Here is a 21038-nt window from a genome sequence, read left to right as displayed (position 1 = left end):
GAAAAATAAAGAAGCGACTTGGTCGAAACCCGCGTCGCAGTGGCAGAAAAATGACTCGTGAGCTGAACATATCACAATATTCCATTCGGCAAATATTGAAAAATGAGCTCGCGGTAAAGCCATTGTAATTCAAAAAGTGCAAGAACTTACACCGCAACAGAAAGAAAATAAACTCAAAAGACCTAAAGAGTTGCTTCGCTTGGCTGAAAGTTGTGAACTGCCGAATTTGGGTTTCCCCGATGAGAAAACATTCGTTGTCCAGCAAACAAAATTATTGTGTTTACTTGTAAAAGAGGTCAGCTGAAAATGTGCACCTTCGAAGGGTGTATTAAGGCTTTGGACATGCAAACATTTTGTCCGCAGACCTTGGATATTCCAACAGGACTCAGCAACATCGCACTCAGCACGCGCCATCCAAGAATGGTTACAAAATGAGATTCCTCGCTTTATTTCCAGCGCATTATGGTCACCAAAATCTCCGGATACCAATGCGTTGGACTATTGAGTCTGGAGTATTTTGGAAAACAAGGTTGGCACTCAAAAATACCAAACTGTCGATCACCACGCAAGCAAGCGCTTCGCCGGGAATAGGCCAAAATACCGCAGAGCAACATTCAGGCAGCATGTGACGGTTTCATTGGCCGTTTGAAGGCCATAATTCGTGCCAAAGGTGACCAATTCCAACAAATCTAAACTTCAATTCAATTCAATAAAATTAAAAAAAAAAAAAGAAATTTTGGCATTTGATTTTGTTGCGGTTTTTCTATCTTACTATGTATATGGGAGCTATATCAAAATTTTTATCGATTATCTCCAATTTCAATAGGGTTCATCTTTGGGCCAAGCTAATTATTTGTGCAAAATTTCATTTCGATCGGGCAATAAATGCAACCTGTCATGCATAAATGTGATTATGGTGATCATCAAAAGGAGCTATGAGTCTATTTCGGGGTGTCGGGTATAACTGCCCTAAAACAGTACTTGTCAAGAGTAAAATCTGCTCGATTATCAACGAATTTTACTTCCACTCGAAAACGAGCAAAGCCTACTCATTTCAACAGAGGGACAAGATAATTTAGAGAATTTTAAGGTAACTTAAATGTGATTTTTTATTGATTACAATTATTTCTGAAATCGGTTAACAAAAAGCAAAGTTACAGTGGTATAAGTTTGAAAAAATGCATCAAAAAGCAGCAAACATATATACCAAATCCATACATCTGGTTCCAAGACTTTTTTTACTTTTGGGGGGAGTTTTTATAAAATCCGCGTCCAAAAAATCAATATATAAATTATATTGTTTAAACTGTTTTCAAATGATACCTACATTGTCCATATCTGTTGAGTAGGTAGGTCTATCCCGGGTCTTGCACACGTACTTTTGGGTCAAATATAGGTATCCGTCCACAAAGAAATACTTTCCAGGAATCAGGGTGCAAATACCTACCTCTTTCAAAAAAATCCGAGTTTTTACCGAGTTGTTGTTGTTAATTTTTATAAAAAGAACAAAAAGCTAAAACACAAAAATATATAATTCGTCAATTTCTCTACCGATTTTAATGACTTTTCCTGTTTTTGAAAGCTTATAAAATTGAATTTTTAGCAAAAATATACAATACTACTGTTATCAGCTTTGTAGTGTACAACACGAAGAAAATCGTTTTCCCGTTTTTGATGCATTTTTTCACACTTAAACCACTCCGGACAAAAGGATATTTCCTCGATAATATTCGGCATTTATTCTGAGCCACGCTTGATTAATACGAGCGAAGATCGAACATCGGCTGTTATGGCGACCCACACCATCACCATGGCCGGCGCTTGAGTTCTGGTGGTGCTGAAGTTGCTGACATCTTTAGCAAGTAATGTTTTCTCATCGGAGAAAACCAAATTCGGCAGTTCACCACTTTCGGCCAAGCGAAACAACTCTTTAGCTCTTTTGAGTCCTTTTTACTCTGTCGCGGAGTAAGTTCTTGCACTTTTTGGAATTTTAATGGCTTGACCTCGAGCTCATTTTTCAATATTTGCCGAATGGAATATGGTTCCGATCAAGTCGCTTTTTTACTTTATGAACCATTTCTTCTGATGTTGCTCTTTTCTTCCGCCCACTTCGTTGACGTCGGGCTATGCTACCAGTATCATGGTAACGAGCAATGGCACGGAGTGCATGGCATGCTCTCCATAGCCACTTGAGTTCCATCACGAATAACTTTTTTTCTGAAAAATTCTCACCAAAATGCTTTTGCGCGGTTGCAAACAATATAATGATCTGTCACTGGAATAATTTTGACAGTTGTCGGACGAGTGGTTTAGAAACGACAGCAGTCTGAAGTTAGTTGCAGTTTTTTTCATCTCACCCTGTATATTGAAATATAAAAATATTTTTGAAAAACTAACAATTCTCTTTCATTTATAAGCTAAGAATTTTGCGGACGGCCCTCGTATGTATCTAAATTACATGAATTGCAAGTAATCTTAATCCGAAAATTTCAAAAAATCTATAGAGGTGCAAGGTTTTCCTCTTACAGATTAGATTACTTTGCCATGAAAACTTTCAAAACGCCAATATACGTGTATTTTATTTTCAGCAAATTTTCATTATTATTTTTCCTGCTGGACAGTGTAATTTGACAGGTCTTAAATTTCATAACATGTGAAATTTACCTCTCCCTTTTCCTTTATGATGATGTTTGACTATGTATTATATTGGTTAACAACTTATGGTGCCTTTCTTTGAATCCTACATTAGGTGAAGGATTCATCTGTGTTTATACAAGAGGACGTCAAAATAAAATTTGAAGGCCCATTGCTTCATTCAACTATAAAAAATCATAGGATTCGTACAATTTGGTCAGAACCTCCAATTTGGTCCAATTTTAGTGGGATCTTTGTTAATGAATGGTAAAATAAAAGGGTTTTTGTAGAAGGCAGAACTTCAAATATAATAGCTAGACTAAATGGTAACAAGATCCCAACCCTCTTCTCAAACTAAGTGACATGAATCATGAGCACAAGCTCCTACAATAAAGAGAAACAACAAAAAATACAAACTTTCTGTTTTCATCTGCTTAATTATTTATTTATCTAAACACAATGTTCACACAAAACCATACACGTATATCATACACTTTTATATAATACGTATATTATGGTTTTTCTTCACCTCCCTCCTTTTTTATTTTCATCACAAGATCCAAAACTTTACGCCGTTGCGCTTTGCCCGACCCGGTCTTGGGTATAGCTTCCACAAAATAAACACCACCACTCAAATGATACATGCTACCCATATTGGCCTTAACATGCTGATCAATCTCCTTGGTGGTCAACTTTAGGCCATCGGCATTTTGCGTTCGCACCACAGCACAAGCCGTCAAATGGGAGGCCACAAAATCAGGAATACCGAATACACAACATTCTGCTACTCCGGGGATGCGACAGATCACCTCTTCTATAAGCTGTGGGTAGATTTGGAAATTTCTCGATTTGAAGACATCATTGTCCCTAGCGCAGACATGCAAAAATCCTTCGTCATTGAAATAGCCGATATCACCGGTATGTAACCAATTGCTGCGCAAAGCCTTACTTGTGGCCTCGGGGTTTTGGTAATATCCCGACCAAGTGTACGGTGTGAGAATACAAATTTCACCATGTTCATTGGGTCCCAAATTCCGACCTAATTTATCGATAATTCGAACCTGTTTATTGGCCACCAGTTTGCCTTCGGAACCCTCCAGCCGTTCCATGACATGACCACCGCTAATGCTCAGCATTCCCGACAATTCCGACATGCCATAGGCAACACAAAATCCAGGTCTCTGACTATTGCATGCCAAAATACTGTTCATTTTCTCTTGGACAGCCTGTAGGACTTTGGAGCCACCAATCAACATCGTATCGATGGATTCCAAACTCTTTTGAATAACCTCCTCCTCGGCATACATAATTAATTCGGCCATGAAATTTCCTCCGCCCAGAAAATGGGTAATCTTGTAGCGGCGAACCAAATCGAGAAAATATTCAGGGGAATAGGCTTGGGAGGTCACCACACGTAAGCAGGCAGTTGTCAGCGAGGAAATAAGGGCTAATGCTCCAGATATCCAATACAGAGTGCTGAAGCTGCATGTTACCGAATCGGTTTTCAGGGTTAGACTGTTGGGAATCGACATTACATTAGTAGTTTAGGCGTATGGAGAGAAAGAGAGAGAGAGAGAGAGAGCGAGAGATAGAGATAGAGTATACTTACAAAACATTCTGATTGAGAAAAGCACGATGAGAGCAACGAACTCCCTTTGGAGTGCCTGTCGTGCCCGATGAACATATGATTATGGCCGTGTCATCGCCCTTGAGATCGTAGCAGGGATATCTGTAAATAATGACAAAATATGCGAATAAAAATTACAGGAAAAGTCCCCTAGATTATAAAAGTAGAGCTAAAATAAAAGACACGTGTATCGCCGTTTTGAAAATTTACATCGAAAAGTAACCCTAATGAGAGGGTAAATTCTAATCTCTTTAATATGTATTTTCGGATTAAGATTCCTAGAAATTCCTGCATTTTAGGTATATAGTGCCTTCGGCCATATAACTGATAACAATGCAAGGATTATTTTGGTCGGAAATATTAAAAATTTAACCGAGCCACGAAAGGGCATTTTGGTCCTTTTTTTAAAATATGATACAAAATCTCCTTTAAAAGGGGTCTGAGCAAATCAAAATATTGTAGCAAAGGGTATTTGTCGGTATTTTTATACTCCCACCAAAGTATGGAGGGTATATTAAGTTCGTCATTCCGTTTGTAACACCTCGAAATATACATTTTAGACCCCACAAAGTATATATATTCTTGATCAGCATAACATTCTATATCGATTTAGCCGTTCGTATATCCGTATATGGAAATCAATCTAGCTTCCGAACGAAATGGAATGGTTAATTAAATTTTACTCATATGTTTATAATGTCTGCAGGACATTTAGAATAGAAAATGAATCAGGTAGGTCCACGTTTTGGTATAGCACCCATATAATGGTACCTTCCCTTTTCGGTATTTTGGTGATTTCAGCGACATTATTCACCGGAAATGTTTCAAATGTGGTATTTGAAGTTCGTAATGGATACTACAGCCTAAGATAGAAAATTGTCCACGTCTTCGTACAGCCCCCATATAACGGTACCTTCCGATATTCGGTACTTTGATGATTTTAGCGACATTATTCACCGTTTCAAATTTGGTAGTTGAAATTCATGGTGGATACTACAGACTATGACAGAGAGATTTCTATGCAGGTCCACGTCTTCGTATAGCCCCCATATAACGGTATCTCCATATATTCGTTATTTTGATGAGTTGAATTGGATCAATTTTGCCAAAACAAACTCGAAAATATTTTTTTAATTTTTTGTATTATTTTTTCTCGTTTTTTTTTTTCGATTTGATGCGTGAAAGTGGAAAAAAACGAAATATTCTACAGAAACTATAAATCACGGAATATATCATATAATTTTATTCGAAATTAAAATTTTAAAAATAAAAATCTTGAGATTAAGCTTTTTGCTGGTGGTTTATCAAGCTTCGATTCTGGGTCAAAATCTTCCCTAATACTTCGTTTTCTACGTTTCCGTATTTGCCGGAAATTTTCTTATAATTTTACTGTCCAATAGCAAGTGTGGATTATGGAAAATTCCAAGTGGATTTGATAGTACCCTGTGTGTCGAATTTCCGGCACTTACCCCAAAAAGATTACAATATTTTGAGATATATTTCCCAAAATTAAATATAGAGTTTTAAAGCGCAGTATACCTTTAGCCATATGGCTATAGAGGCCGTGTCATTTGATACGACCAAAACGTGCATAGTCTTTTGGACCAAGCCCGTTTCAGGACATTTGGATTCGATCTAGGGGCGTCCGTCCGTCTGTCTGGCTGGCTGGTGTGCACAATAACTCTTGAAGGTAGTATACGATTTGACTTGGTACATCTTAATATTATTGTCAAACTTAGATCGAGTTCGAATATGGGCAAATCGGTCCACTTCATCATGTACATCCCCCACAAATGGTCAAAAATTTCGAAGATAATATTATAGTTCATAGAAAAAGAGGGGATCATCCCATTTTGTGCAAATCTTGCAAATCCCAATATTTTTTCCAGTGCTATGTTAGGTGCAAAAATGGACAATATCGGCCCACTACAGGTACTGGGGGAAGGGTCAAAATTTGGAACAATGATAACTCTTATAAAATGGGAAATTATTGTGCGATTGTCTTCAAATTTCAGACATTCCCATAATTTTATTAACATATGATCTAGTGTGAAGATGGGATATATCGGTCAACTTCTTCTGGTACCTCTCCCACAACGAGTCAAAATTTTGAATTCCAATGAAGCTCTTGAAAGACGGAATAAACATCCAATTCCTGCCAAACCCGACACACCTCAATATATATATCCAGACAAAAGAAGATTGAATATGCCGTACCACTCTATTTGGTACGTACACCACAGCGGGTCAATTTTTTTTTTTTAAATTTTACCTCTCATAAAATGCAAAATGATTTTTCAGCTCATTCCTTCTGATACCTCCCCTACAAAAGGTTAAAATAATGATTAACAATTATTCCCAAAAAAATTGGTTATAGATATCTGATTTTCTTCAAAATTCCCACATCCAAATATTTGTATCAGTATTCAATGCAGTGGAGTGCTTTGGTCCAAAATATCTAGAGCCTTATGCATATTTCAACATTTTCCAAAAATTATCACATATTTCATATAAAGTGAAGGGAGTGGTCGATCCAAATCGGACACGTTGTTATTTTAATATCAGAGTTAGTTCAGATGAGAAGTGAATAATATTGGTCCACTCCTTCGGCATCTCCTACATTAAGGGTCAACTTTTTGAATAATCATAATGTAAGTCAAAATGAATTTAGATAGACTGACATAGGTTCGGTGCATACATATGTCGGCAAAACTGACTGATACTTTTTAACTGTTTTTTTTTTTTTTTTTTACTCAATGGGAACATAAATGAAAAAAATTGCCGATTTAAGAGTGAAGATCAGCCAGAAGCATTGCTAAAGCTACCCATGGATCCTGAAAAAGGCACAGTTTGGGGCAGTTCATGGGCTGCTGGCATCATTGGACCGTACTTCTCCAAAGATGCTGCAAATCGTAAAGTAACTGTGAGTGGTGAGGGCTACCATCAGATGATATCAATTTTTTTCCTCCGAAATAAAAGAGCTTGACTTGCATGTCATGCGGTTTCAGCAACACGATGCAATGTGCTTATTGAGAGGCGAGTTCGATGAACATTTTATTTCATATTTGGGGCCGGTCAATTGACGGCCTTTGGACTATTCGTTTGTGGTGCTATATTAAAACTCATGTCTATACATACGAGTTCGCTTCAAATGACAACATTGATGCATTCATTCATGAGATACCGGCTGAAATTTTGAAAACAGTATAGCAAAATTGGACTAAGCTGATAGATCATTGGCGGCGCAGTCGCTGTCAACATTTGATTAAAAATTGTCCAAACATTTAATTAAATGGAATTTTCCTGTCCTTTTTTATACCCTCCACCATAGTATGGAGGGTATATTAAGTTTGTCATTCCGTTTGTAACACCTCGAAATATACATTTTATACCCCACAAAGTATATATATTCTTGATCAGCATAAAATTCTATGTCGATTTATCAATGTCCGTCCGTCTGTCCGTCTATCCGTCTGTGGAAATCACTCTGGCTTCCGAAGGAAATGAAGTAGGTTGATAAAATTTTACTCTAACGTGTACTATGTCTGCAGGACTTTTGGTATTGAAAATGGGCCATGTAGGTCCACGTCTTCGTATAGCCCCCATATAACGGTACCTCCCGATATTCGGTATTTTGATCATTTTAGCGACATTATTTACCGGAATTGTTTCAGGTTTAGTATTTGAAGTTCGTAAGGAATACTACATCCTGGGACAAAAAATGAGCCATGTAGGTCCACGTCTTCATATAGCCCCCATGTAACGGTACCTCCCGATATTCGGTATTTGATGATTTTAGCAGCATTATTTATCGGAATTGTTTCACATTTTGGATTTGAAGTTCATAATGGATGCTACAGCCTATCACAGAAAATTGTCTGTGCAGGCCCACGCCTTCGTATAGCCCCCATATAACGGTACCCCCTATCTTCGGTAATTTCATGATTTTAGCGACATTATTTACCGGAATTGTTTCAAATTTTGCATTTGAAGTTCGTAATGAATACTACAGCCTATGACGTAAAATTGTCTGTGCAGGTCCACGTCTTTATATAGTCCCCATATAACGGTACCCCCCCCCCCCCCGATATTCGGTATTTTGATGATTTTAGCGACATTATTTACCGGAATTGTTTCAAATTTCGCATTTGAATATTGTAATAGCTTGTGACAAAAGTTGCCTATGCAGGTCCACATCGTCGTATAGACTCTAATATACGGCTACATTAGGTATTTTCAAGATTTTAACAGATTTTTAAGGATTTTTTTTTTTTTTTTTTTTTTGAAAATTGTTAAATTTGTACCAAATGGTGGAGGGTATTCAAAGTTCGGCCCGGCCGAACTTACAGCTTTTTTACTTGTTCCTTATTGAAATACTTTCCTATAGCACTTGAAAACCCTTCACCATAGTATATTCAGTTTGTCATTCAGTTTGTAACACCTCAAAATAAGGACATTTGGTAGGTCCACTTTTTGGTATAGCCCCTATATAATGGTACCTCCTTTTTTCGGTATTTTGGTGATTTAAGCGACATTATTCACCGGAAATGTTTCAAATTTGGTATTTGAAGTTCGTAATAGATAGTATAGCCTAAGACAGAAAATTGTCTGTGCAGGTCACGTCTTCGTATAGCCCCCATATAACTGTACCTCCCGATATTCGGTATTTTGATGATTTTAGCGACATTATTCACCGAAATTGTTTCAAATTTGGCGTTTGAAGTTCGTCATGGATACCACAAGATTTTCAAGTTTCGCATTTACGACAAAAATTGCCTATGCAGGTCCACGTCGTCAAACAGACCCTACATTTGGTATTTTTAAAATTTTAACAGAATATTTTACGGATATTTTTTTAACATTGCCACATTCGTTCCAAATAGTGGAGGGTACTCAAATATCGGGTAGCCGAACTTACAGCTTTTTCACTTGTTAGTACTTCAAATCATGCGACATTGAATTTTTTAAGATAAGATACTATACCTGAAATATTGCTCCTCTCTGGACCCCTTGGCATGTAGTAAATCCTTAATGTGACCCAAACCCTTGACACCTTCGTTATCATTCATTATGAAAACTACGGCATCCAAATTTAATTCTCGATTCACTTCCTGGGCAATTTGGTAGTTGCCAGCATCACAGAATATCAACTTGGGGCGAGTTATTTTATATATCAGCGCAACGTTCTCTGGAAAAGTTGGTTAAAAATTCGAGAATTGCAAGGAATAATTCACAATTTTGTGTGCATTTTTTTAGGAACCCCCGTAACCTTACCCTTATCGAAAGCAGGATACAAAGCATTCACCGGAGTTCCACAGAGAAATGAGGCCAACATCAGAGTAGTACTGTGAGTCCAATTGCTGGCATACAAACCGATTACATCGCCCACTTTGAGGTCTAACTTCAAAAGATTCCTTGCCAATGCCTTGGCCTGATGCAGTAGCTCAGCACAGGTCAGCTTCACACCGCTAACATCATGGATTTGTATGATTTTTTGTGGATGTTTCGAGAGCGTTGCATAGATCACTTCGCCCAATGTTATATTTTCATTGTACACATCCTTACGCTGAGGTCCAGACCAGATCTTGCGATCTGGATCATAGTAGGTGGCTGTCAATGGATGCAGCATGACTGTCACCGTTTCAATGTTAAGTTCGCCCACAACTGACTGCAGGGCCGAGAAATGCATGTCATTGAAAACGAAATACGAAGATTCCACTTTGTTTCTATTAATTGTTTTAATATTTGCTATTTGTGTTGTTGTTGTGTTTTTTATAGTTTACAACGACACGCGGCTCAGCAGAAAAACGCAACAACAACAACAACACGAATTATATGCATGAGAATATGTAACTGGAATAGCAATGATAAGAATTTCTAAGCTAAACGACAGCAATGGTTAGGCAGGAGCGTAGGTCACATCAAAAACAAGTAGGAATTGGAAATGTGATTAACTCACAAAGAGAGAAGGGTACTACCCAACTTATTAACAAACAAAATATGGGTTCATAAAGTATTATATAAAGTGTTGGGGGTATTATAAGTTTGATTGGGCCAAAAATTATGTAACACCTCGAAATATTGGTTTCCCACATAGGAAAGTATATATGGATCTTATTATCTCGCCGAGATGAGTCGCTCTAGCTATGTATGTCCATCCGTCCGTCTGTCCGTCTGTCCATGTTAATTTGTAATCAAGCTACAGGTCGCAATTATGAACCGATCCTCACGAAATTGAAAATGGAGGTGGGGTTAGGGTCAGAATAGAACCATATTGTTTTTGGATTTGATCGCCCGATATTTAGGGGTTGAAATGGACCAAAACCAGAACATTTTCCTGATTTTGCAGTTGCTCTATAGGTCACAATTATGAACCAATCGACGCGAAAATTTACATGGTGTTAGAGTTTGGGACTGGGCAGAAACCTACCAATTTGAGCGGCCATCGGACAATAATTAGCGGTTAAAGTAGACCCTAACTTTTATGTTAGAAAATGGGAAAATTTCCACTAAACCGCGAATATTTTTGATCCCAGCCAAATCACAAATACATTAAAATATCACTTCTGACCATTACAGTGATGCTAAAAGCCAAGAAATCGGATATTAAGCAAAATAGGTACAATACATATGTAAATGAATTTATCTTATTTATTCTGCTTTTAAATCAAGAACCGCTGGGCCGATTTTCACAATGAACATTAATTCGGAATGGTCTCTTGCCAAAAAAGGATAAAATCTAAGAAAATCGCGGAATAATTTACCAATAAAAAAGTTACATCTTTTGTTTAATTTTTTTCCATTTTTGTCATATTTTTTATCGCATGCGATTTTTTCAATTTGACTTACAATTTTGAATTTTAAATTTTCTAAATTTTTACACCCCCAACACTACGTTTTGAGGGTATTATTATCCTCACGAAATTTTGCATGGGGGTGGGTCGGAATTGAAGCCTATTGTTCTTAGGATTATTAAAGGTTTAAATAGGATATTATTAAAGGTTTAAATGGCTAAAAAAAATAAATTTTTCAAATTATGTAGTCGTTCTATAGGCCACAATTGAAAACTGATCGACACGGAATTTCGCATCGGAAGAGAGTTGAGGACAGAGAAGAAGTCTAGCATTTTAGATGAACATTGGATTATATTTCGGTGTAAAATGGACCACAACTTTCGTGAGCAATTGTTTTGAATACTTCACAATACTAGGGAGTGCGTAAATATTGGTCTAATTCTCCGGGTCAAAAACCTAAGGGTAGGGCAGGGCTCTTTGGCATTTTTTCAAAAACCAAATCTTCCAAAATGGATTTGCACATAAAGGGACTTTGAACATATTGTAGTGTTGTAGGGTATCACATTTGTTTACTAGTTTTTTTTATATATATATAACTTACTTGAAATATTGCTCCTCTCTGGACCCCTTGGCATTTAGTAAATCCTTAATGTGACCCAGACCCTTGACACCTTCATTATCATTCATTATGAAAACTACGGCATCCAAATTTAATTCTCGATTCACTTCCTGGGCAATTTGGTAGTTGGCAGCATCACAGAATATCAATTCGAGAATTGCAAAGGAATAATTCCCAATTCTGTATGTGTTTTTTTAAGAACCCCTGTAAATTTACCCTTATCGAAAGCAGGATACAAAGCATTCACCGGAGTTCCACAGAGAAATGAGGCCAACATCAGAGTAGTACTGTGAGTCCAGTTGCTGGCATACAAACCAATTACATCGCCCACTTTGAGGTCTAACTTCAAAAGATTCCTTGCCAATGCCTTGGCCTGATGCAGTAGCTCAGCACAGGTCAGCTTCACACCGCTAACATCATGGTTTTGTATGATTTTTTGTGGATGTTTCGAGAGCGTTGCATAGATCACTTCGCCCAATGTTATATTTTCATTGTACACATCCTTACGCTGAGGTCCAGACCAGATCTTGCGATCTGGATCATAGTAGGTGGCCGTCAATGGATGCAGCATGACTGTCACCGTTTCAATGTTAAGTTCGCCCACAACTGACTGCAGGGCCGAGAAATGCATGTCATTGAAAACGAAATACGAAGATTCCACTTTGTTTCTATTAATTGTTTTAAAATTTGCTATTTGTGTTGTTGTAGCTGTTGTTGTTGTGTTTGTTAGTTTACAACGACACGCGGCTCAGCAGAAAAATGCAACAACAACAACAACACGAATTATATGCATGAGAATATGTAACTGGAATAGCAATGATAAGAATTTCTAAGCTAAACGACAGCAATGGTTAGGCAGGAGCGTAGGTCACATCGAAAAACAAGCTGGAATTGGAAAAAAAAACTTATTAACAAAATATGGGTTCATAAAGCACATTTTGGAACTTGTATATAGGTTTTTTTATACCCTCCACCATAGTATGGAGGGTATATTAATTTTGTCATTCCGTTTGTAACTCCTCGAAATATTCATGTCAGACCCAACAAAGTATATATATTCTTGATCAGCGTAAATTTCTAAATTTCTGTCTGTCTGTTGTAATCACGCTATCTTTCGAACAAATTGAGATAGAAGGCTAAAATTTTGCACTCATGTATTTTTTCCCAGTAGGCAGGTTAAGTTCGTAAATGGGCCATGTAGGTCCAAGTTATCATATAGCCCCCATATAACGGTACCTCCCGATATTCGGTATTTTGATGATTTTAGCGACATTATTCACCGGAATTATTTCAAATTTGGCATTTGAAGTTTGTAATGGATGCTACAGCCTAAGACAGAAAATTATCTCTGCAGGTCCACGTCTTCCTGTAGGCCCCATATAACGGTACCCCCCGATATTCGGTTTTTTGATGATTTTAGCGACATTGCTTACCGGAATCGTTTCAAATTTGGTATTTGAAGTTCGTAATGGATACTTCATCCAAAGTCAAAGAATGAGCCATGTAGGTCCACGTCTTCATATAGCCCCCATATAACGGTACCCCCCGATATTCGGTTTTTTGATGATTTTAGCGACATTATTTACCGGGATTGTTTCAAATTTCGTATGTGAAGTTCGTAATGGATACTTCAGCCCATGCCAGATTGTCTGTGCAAGTCCACGTCTTCGTATAGCCCCCATATAACGGTACCCCCCATGTTCGGTATTTTGACGATTTTAGCTACATTATAAATAGATTTTTCTTCAAGTTTCGCATTTAAATATTGTAATAATTTATGACAAAAGTTGCCTATGCAGGCCCACGTCGTTTTATAAGCATTCGGTGCTTTTAAGATTTTAACAAAATTTTTAACGGGTTTTATTTTTTGGAAATTGCCAAATTTGTACCAAATGGTGGAGGGTATTAAAAGTTCGGCCCGGCCGAACTTACAGCTTTTTTACTAGTTTTATTTTGCGCCTAGGTTTTGTTGCCGGACATGTTCACTTTGTGCGGCAATTACTCATTACTTGGTATGATGAAAGTAAGTTATTTTGCCTTGTAATTTTTTTTAGGAAAAAGAAGGAGTGAACCGATATTTCCCATCTCCGAACTCCATTTATGTCTGATAATAATATTACGATGTACCAAGTTTGGAGCAAATCCGTTTCACGAGACCAAGGTTCTGAAACCGTTATTTCGAAGAGGCACGTTTTGACGTATCAAATGATATATACCCTCTCTAGCCATATGACTGAGGGTATAATTATTAGAACTACAACTAAAAATGGTGTATACATTATGTCACATTTTTCAAGAAAAAATATTTCCAATTTGGTATTCGAAACTGTAAACGATACGAGAATTACTGAATATTTAAAAGAAAGAAGATTTTCCAAACGAATTTTAGTTTAATGTAATTCTTTGGTTCCTCTTCTAGTGGGCTTACGATCTAGTCACTTAGGTAAAAAAATGGTTTCGTTATAGGAGTTATTTTTAAAATAACTCCTGTGGAGAATGTCCCTAACAAAAAAACAACAAGGAGGATTGAGGAGGAGGAGTATTAGTGGCTCTTTCCCAAACCTAGTTATTCCCTGCCTAACCTTCTTGTAAATATTATCATCTTCTCCAGTAATGAATAGCCGTTGTTTTTATAAAAACAACAATAATGGGATAAGGCCTGACTATTTTGCAACAACAAAATACTATGGTATCTCGAACAAACATGCCAACACTGTTCCAAAAATTGAAATATTCCATATTTCTTTAATCAATTTTTCCCTCTAACTTTTTTCGAGTTGACGGCTGAAAGAAACATACAATTTCGTTTTAGGCGGAAGGTCTCAAGAGAAGAAATATTTTACATAAAATTGATCAGCATAAAATTCTATGTCGATTCTTCAATGTCCGTCTGTGGAAATCACTCAGCTTCCGAACGAATTAAAGTACGTTGATAATATTTTACTCAAAAGTGAAGTCCTGAAGACCAGACTTTTGGTATTAAAAATGGGCTATATAGGTCCATGTTTAGGTATAGCCCCCATATAACTCTACCTCCCTATATTCGGTATTTTGCTGATTTCAAATATCGTATTTGAAGTTCCTAATGGGTACTGCAGGCTATCACAGAGAATTGTCTATACAGGTCCAGGTCTTTGTATAGCCCATAAATATCGATACCTCCCTTTATTCGGCACTTTGCTGATTTTAGCGATATTATTCATCAGAATTGTTTCAAATTTCGTATTTGAAGTTCCTGGGTACTGCAGCCTACGACAAAAAATTCTCTATGCACGTCTTCGTATAGCCCCCATATAACGGTATCTCCCGATCTTCAAATTCATACTTAAAATTTGGTATCTGAAGTTCCTAACGAGTACTACAGCCTATGACAGACGTCTTCGTCATTTCTAAGCCATTCATCCGACAGCTGTTACAATTATTCCATTGACAGCTCATTATATTGTTTACAAGCGAACAAAGAGCATTTTGGTGAGAATTTTCCAGAAAAAAAGTTATTCGTGATGGAATTCAAGCGTGATAATGTGACTTCTTTATATTTGGCATGAAAACCACAAGTGGCTATTGTGACGTCGCAGTGGCCGAAAAATGGCTCGTTAGCTGAACATATCGCAATATTCCATTCGGCAAATATTGAAAAATGAGCTCGTAAAGCAATTGAAATTCCAAAAACATTCAAGAACTTACATCACAACAGAAAGAAAATAGACTCAAAAGAGCTAAAGAGTTGATTCGCTTGGCCGAAAGTTGTGAACTGCCGAAATTTCTCTGATGAGAAAACATTCATTATCAAGCTGAAAAAGCTGAAAATGTGCACCTTCGGTTGGCCACCAGAACTCAAGCGCCGGCCATGGTGATGGTGTGGGCCGCCAAACAGCCGATGGTCGCTCTCCGCTCGTATTAATCGACCGTGGCATCATTCTGGAGGGTGTATTAAAGCCTTGGGCACGCAAACATTTTGGCCGAAGACATTGGACATTCCAACAGGACTCAGCACCAACGCATTGAGCACGCGCCACCCAAGTATGATTACAAAATGAAGTTCCTCGCTTCATTTCCATCGCACAATGTCCCCCAAAATCTCCGAATACCAATTCGTTGGACTATTTTGTCTGGAGTATTTTAGAAAACAAGGTTGGCACCAAAAATTACCAAAGTGTCGATCAGCTCAAGCAAGCGCTTCGCCGGAAATGGGACAAAATACCGCAGGGCAACATTCGGGCGGCCTGTGAAGGCCATAATTCGTGCAAAGGTGACCAATTCGAACAAATCTAAACTTATTCTAAAATTTGATGCTATTTTCAATATATTTGCATCCATTCAATAAAATTTTTAAAAAATGTAAAAATTATGGATTTTGACTTTGTTGCAAGTTTTTTATCTCACCCTGTACATGCACCAAGATTTTTATATTGTATTTAATTTATTATTAAAATTAATTTGACTTATTATCTATTTATTTATATGAACAATGAACACAGTTTTACATTTAGGCCTTTTCTTCTCTCATTTTCATAACAAGCTCCAACACCTTGGCTCTCTGGACTTTACCCGAACCGGTCTTCGGTATGGCATCTACAAAATAAACACCGCCAGCCAAGTGGTACATACTGCCCATATGGGCCTTAACATGTTGATCGATTTCCTTGGCTGACAGCTTCAAGCCCTCTGCCGTTGGGGAACGTACCACAGCACAAGACGTCAAATGCGTAGCAATCGGATCTGGAATACCGAAAACGCAGACTTCAGCAATGCCCGCCAAACGATAGATAACCTCTTCGATGAGTTGTGGATAGATTTGGAAATTTCTCGATTTAAAGACATCATTGTCTCGGGTGCAGACATGCAGGAAACCTTCTTCATCGAAATAGCCAATATCTCCGGTGTACAGCCATCCATCACGCATAGCCTTGTGCGTGGCCTCCTCGTTATTGTGATAACCGTACCATGGATAGGGTGAGTAAATACAAATCTCTCCATGTTGATTAGGCCCCAATGCTTGGCCTTGTTTGTCGATTATACGCACTTTTTTGTTGGCAAGAATTTTTCCCTCGGAGCCCACTAGGCGTTCTGTCACATAGCCGCCATTAATCGTCAACATTCCAGACAATTCGGACATGCCATAGGCCACAGCAAAGCCGGGCCGTTTTAGATTCTTCGCTAAAATGTGATGCATTTTCTCCTGCAGGCCCAAGGTGACCTTGGCACCGCCCACCAGCAGAGTATCAATGGATTCCAAGCACTTTTGTATCTTTGGCACATCTTCATATTGTGCCAATTCAGCCATATACTGATTATTCGAAAGAACATGGGTAATTTTGTATTGCTGCACCAAGTCGAGTAAATATTCCGGGGTGTAGGGCCGAGTGGTAACAATGCGCAGCGAACCGAGAATTAAAGAATGCACCAATGTCCACAGACCGGAGGCCCAATACATGGCGCTGAAGGTGAATGTCAACGAGTCGGGTTTGAGGGTTAGACTGTGAGGGAGAGGTTAGATATGAAATGTGAGATTTGGGTATTGATTGCAGTAGCTAGCGGTGGTACCTACAATACATTCTGATTGAGCAATGCTCGATGAGAGCATTTAACTCCTTTGGGGGTCCCAGTGGTGCCAGAGGAACACAACAGCATAGCTGTATCATCTCCGTTCAATTCGTAACAAGGGAATCTGAAATAAGAGAGAGAGATGGAAAATGTGTATAACAAAAATAGATATTAAGCCGTTGGAAAATGTATCTATGAAGTATCTGAGTAATATATATATATATATATATATATATATATATATATATATATATATATATATATATATATATATATATATATATATATATATATATATATATATATATATATATATATATATATATATATATATATATGTATATAGTAACGTGGATAATGTATCTAAAATGTGAATAATGTATCTCATAACGTGGATAATATATATATTAACGTGCAACGTATTTAACAATGTGAAAACCTAACAACGTGGATAATGTATCTAACAACGTGGATAATGTATCTAACAACGTGAATAATGTATCTAAAAACGTGGATAATGTATCTAACAACGTGGATAATGCATCTAACACCGTGGATAATGTATCTAACAAAGTGGATAATGTATCTAACAACGTGGATAATGTATCTAACAACGTGGATAATGTATCTAACAACGTGGATAATGTATCTAACAACGTGGATAATGTATCTAACAACGTGGATAATGTATCGAACAACGTGGATAATGTATGTAACAACGTGGATATTGTATCTAACAACGTGGATAATGTATATAACAACGTGGATAATGTATCTAACAACGTGGATAATGTATCTAACAACGTGGATAATGTATCTAACAAAGTGGATAATGTATCTAACAACGTGGATAATGCATCTAACAACGTGGATAATGTATCTAACAACGTGGATAATGTATCTAACAACGTGGATAATGTATCTATGGACGTGCAATGTATCTAACAACGTGGATAATGTATCTAACAACGTGGATAATGTATCTAACAACTTGAGTAATGTATCTAACAACGTGGATAATGTATCTAAAAACGTGGATAATGTATCTATGGACGTGCAATGTATCTAACAACGTGGATAATGTATCTAACAACGTGGATACTGCCTCTAACAACGTGGATAATGTATTTAGTTACGGGGATACTGCATCTAACAACGTGGATATTGTATCTAGTTGCGGGAATACTGCATCTAACAACGTGGATATTGCATCTAGTTTATCTGAAAACCTTGTGAAATTCAAATATGTCTCATCAAACTACGTCACATGTGATTAACTCTCCCAAATCAGATTTCTAATTTATAGCCCAGACATCACAACATTTTAATCTACCCCTAAAAATAACTCACCTAAAATTTTCCTTATCGCTCATATCATTTTCCACCTTCAACAGATCTTTGATATGTCCAACACCCTCCACAACGTCGTTATCATTCATTACGAATATGGGAGCATTCAGCTGCAGCTGATTGTTGACCTCCAAGGCAGTTTTATAGTTTTCGGCATCACAAAATAATACCTTGGGTTGGGTGACCTTATAGACCATGGCAACAGAATCTACAAAAATGATAGAATCAAACCAAATCAATTTTAATTCCAACGAAAAGTCTTTCACTTCCTCCTCACTTACCTTTATCAAAACTCTGATACAGAGCATTCACGGGGGTGCCACAAACAAACGAAGACAACATCAGTGTCGTCACATGTGTCCAATTGCTGGCCATCAGGCCAATAACATCACCCTTCTTGAGACCTAATTTAAGGAGATTTTTACTCAACACCCGCGAGTGATCCAATAACTGTTGGGCCGTCAATTTCTCCTGCGTCACATCGTGAATCTGTATAACCTTATCCGGGCATTTGCTGAGAACTTCAAAGATAACTTCTCCCAATGTTATGTCCTTGTTATAGAAATCTTTTCGCTGGGGTCCAGACCATATTTTTTCTTTTGCATCATAATAGGTAGCGGTGAGCGGATACATATTCGTCAGTCTCGATGGACGGTTTGGTGACAACTGCTGTTTAGTGGTTTGTTTAAAATTTGTTTTATGAAATGATCGGAAGTTTTCTTTGTTATGTTTTATTTTTTTGGGGGGGATTTGGGCCATTGATAAGATCAAAATAATCAACGTAAAACAGAGGCGTCGATTTTATAGATGTCACATGTGATCGTTAATGGAAAGAAAATGCAAACAATTTAAATTGTTTTTTAAGTCAACTTCCTAAAAATGAAATAAATTTATTCTATGTTGGAGTTTCGTTTTTAACAGATGTATGGCAAATTTACAGACTTTATAAGACTTTCGCCGGTATAAGCAATGCTAAAATTTGACTAAGTAATGTATTTATCAATTCAATGCAAAAATTGGTATTAGATTCATAAGTATAAATATAAATAGTATTGGCTTCAGAAAGCTACTTTCTGATTTTTTAAACTTAATATTTAAATGAACCATACAAAAGCAAAAAGTCTACAGTAAAAGTAAAGTGGGTATTAAGCGATTTTTACTTCCACGCGAAAATGAGCAAAGTCCACTCGTTCTTATTCAAGTGGCATAGAAAAATATAGTACAATAGATTTTTTCAATCGCTGGAGTATCACAAGCGCTCGTTACTCGTTCCACTCTTTGGAACTATGATTTTGGATGGTATTTAAATAGATATCGGCTCGAAGGTATTGGGGATTTTCTGGACTCATAATTATTCGGGTTGTCGGTTTCTTGGAAATATTCTGGTTCCTATTCCGAGAGTATTCAATTGGTGCATTAGCATAGCACGGAGCGTGCACAACGCTTGCCAGACACGTAGAGAGTACTTTTTGGGCTTAGCTTTTTTGGTAAGATCTTGTAACATTCTACTGATACGAAGTTGAAAACAAAATTCGACACTTTTTGATTTTTTCCTTCAACGAAAAAGTCCACTTTTCTATCTTGTTCAATCAGTCACATTCGAACCATACCACGAAGTGATTTCTAGGAATTTCTACAATAAATGCAACAAAGTTAAGTGGGGATGATATTAAAACGGATCATAGAAATTTTTCAAAAAGGTCACAATAAAAATCTCAATCTTTTTAAACTTTATTCATGATAGCGAGACCTACGTTTGATTCAAAATTCTGATTTTGAATTACATTTGAACCCATACCATAGTTCAACGGCCTTTCGGGATTAGAGAGCCTTCTAGCAAGAAATTGTTAATATAGCTTCCCTTATCCATGTTCCCAAATGTACATTAATGATTGACAATAGCTTCCTCATTTCTGGGACTAGTCAGTGATCTTATATAGGGACTATGCCAGTGGAAGTGGGACGACCCATTTTCTATCCCAATGATTCTGAAAGTAATTCAAAACTTCCTATAAAATTTCAAATCTATTTATTGAGAGTGTTACCTTATACAGGGTGAGATAAAAAACTGCAACAAAGTCAAACGTTTAACAAAATTTTACTTTTTTTTATTTTATGGAATGAATGCAAAAAATGCCGGAAATAACATCACATTTTAGAATAAGTTTAGATTTGTTCGAATTGGTCACCTTTGGCACGAATTATGGTCTTCAAAAGGCCAATGAAAAGATCACACGCTGCCCGAATGTTGCTCTGCGATATTTTGGCACATTTCCGGCGAAGCGCTTGCTTGAGGTGATCGATACTTTGGCATCTTTTAGTGCCAACCATGCTTTCCCAAAACACTCCAGACACAATAGTCCAACGGATTTGTATGCGGAGATTTTTGTGGCCATTGTGGGCTGGAAGTGAAGCGAGGAACCTCATGTTGTAACCATTCTTGGGTGGCACGTGCTGAGTGCGATGG

General features: G+C 37.3%; 1 protein-coding gene across 1 annotated transcript; it reads right to left on the bottom strand.

The window, feature by feature from the left end:
• Positions 1-3051: 3051 nt before the first annotated feature.
• LOC101901584 (uncharacterized) lies at positions 3052-19254 on the bottom strand. Its single transcript, XM_059120699.1, has 10 exons — positions 18853-19254; positions 18572-18779; positions 17226-17345; positions 16167-17154; positions 11922-12284; positions 11657-11862; positions 9536-9987; positions 9245-9449; positions 4244-4363; positions 3052-4149 (listed from the first exon to the last, which is right to left on the bottom strand). Exons 1-10 carry the CDS (start codon positions 19202-19204, stop codon positions 3147-3149), a joined length of 4017 nt encoding a protein of 1338 aa, XP_058976682.1. The 5' UTR covers positions 19205-19254; the 3' UTR covers positions 3052-3146.
• Between the last annotated feature and the right edge of the window lie 1784 nt (positions 19255-21038).

This window comes from Musca domestica, unplaced genomic scaffold (assembly GCF_030504385.1).
Source record: "Musca domestica strain aabys unplaced genomic scaffold, Musca_domestica.polishedcontigs.V.1.1 17, whole genome shotgun sequence".
Taxonomy (NCBI): Eukaryota; Metazoa; Arthropoda; class Insecta; order Diptera; family Muscidae; genus Musca; species Musca domestica.
The sequence above is the reverse complement of the archived record's forward strand: the minus strand, read 5'-3'. Positions and strand labels throughout refer to the sequence as shown.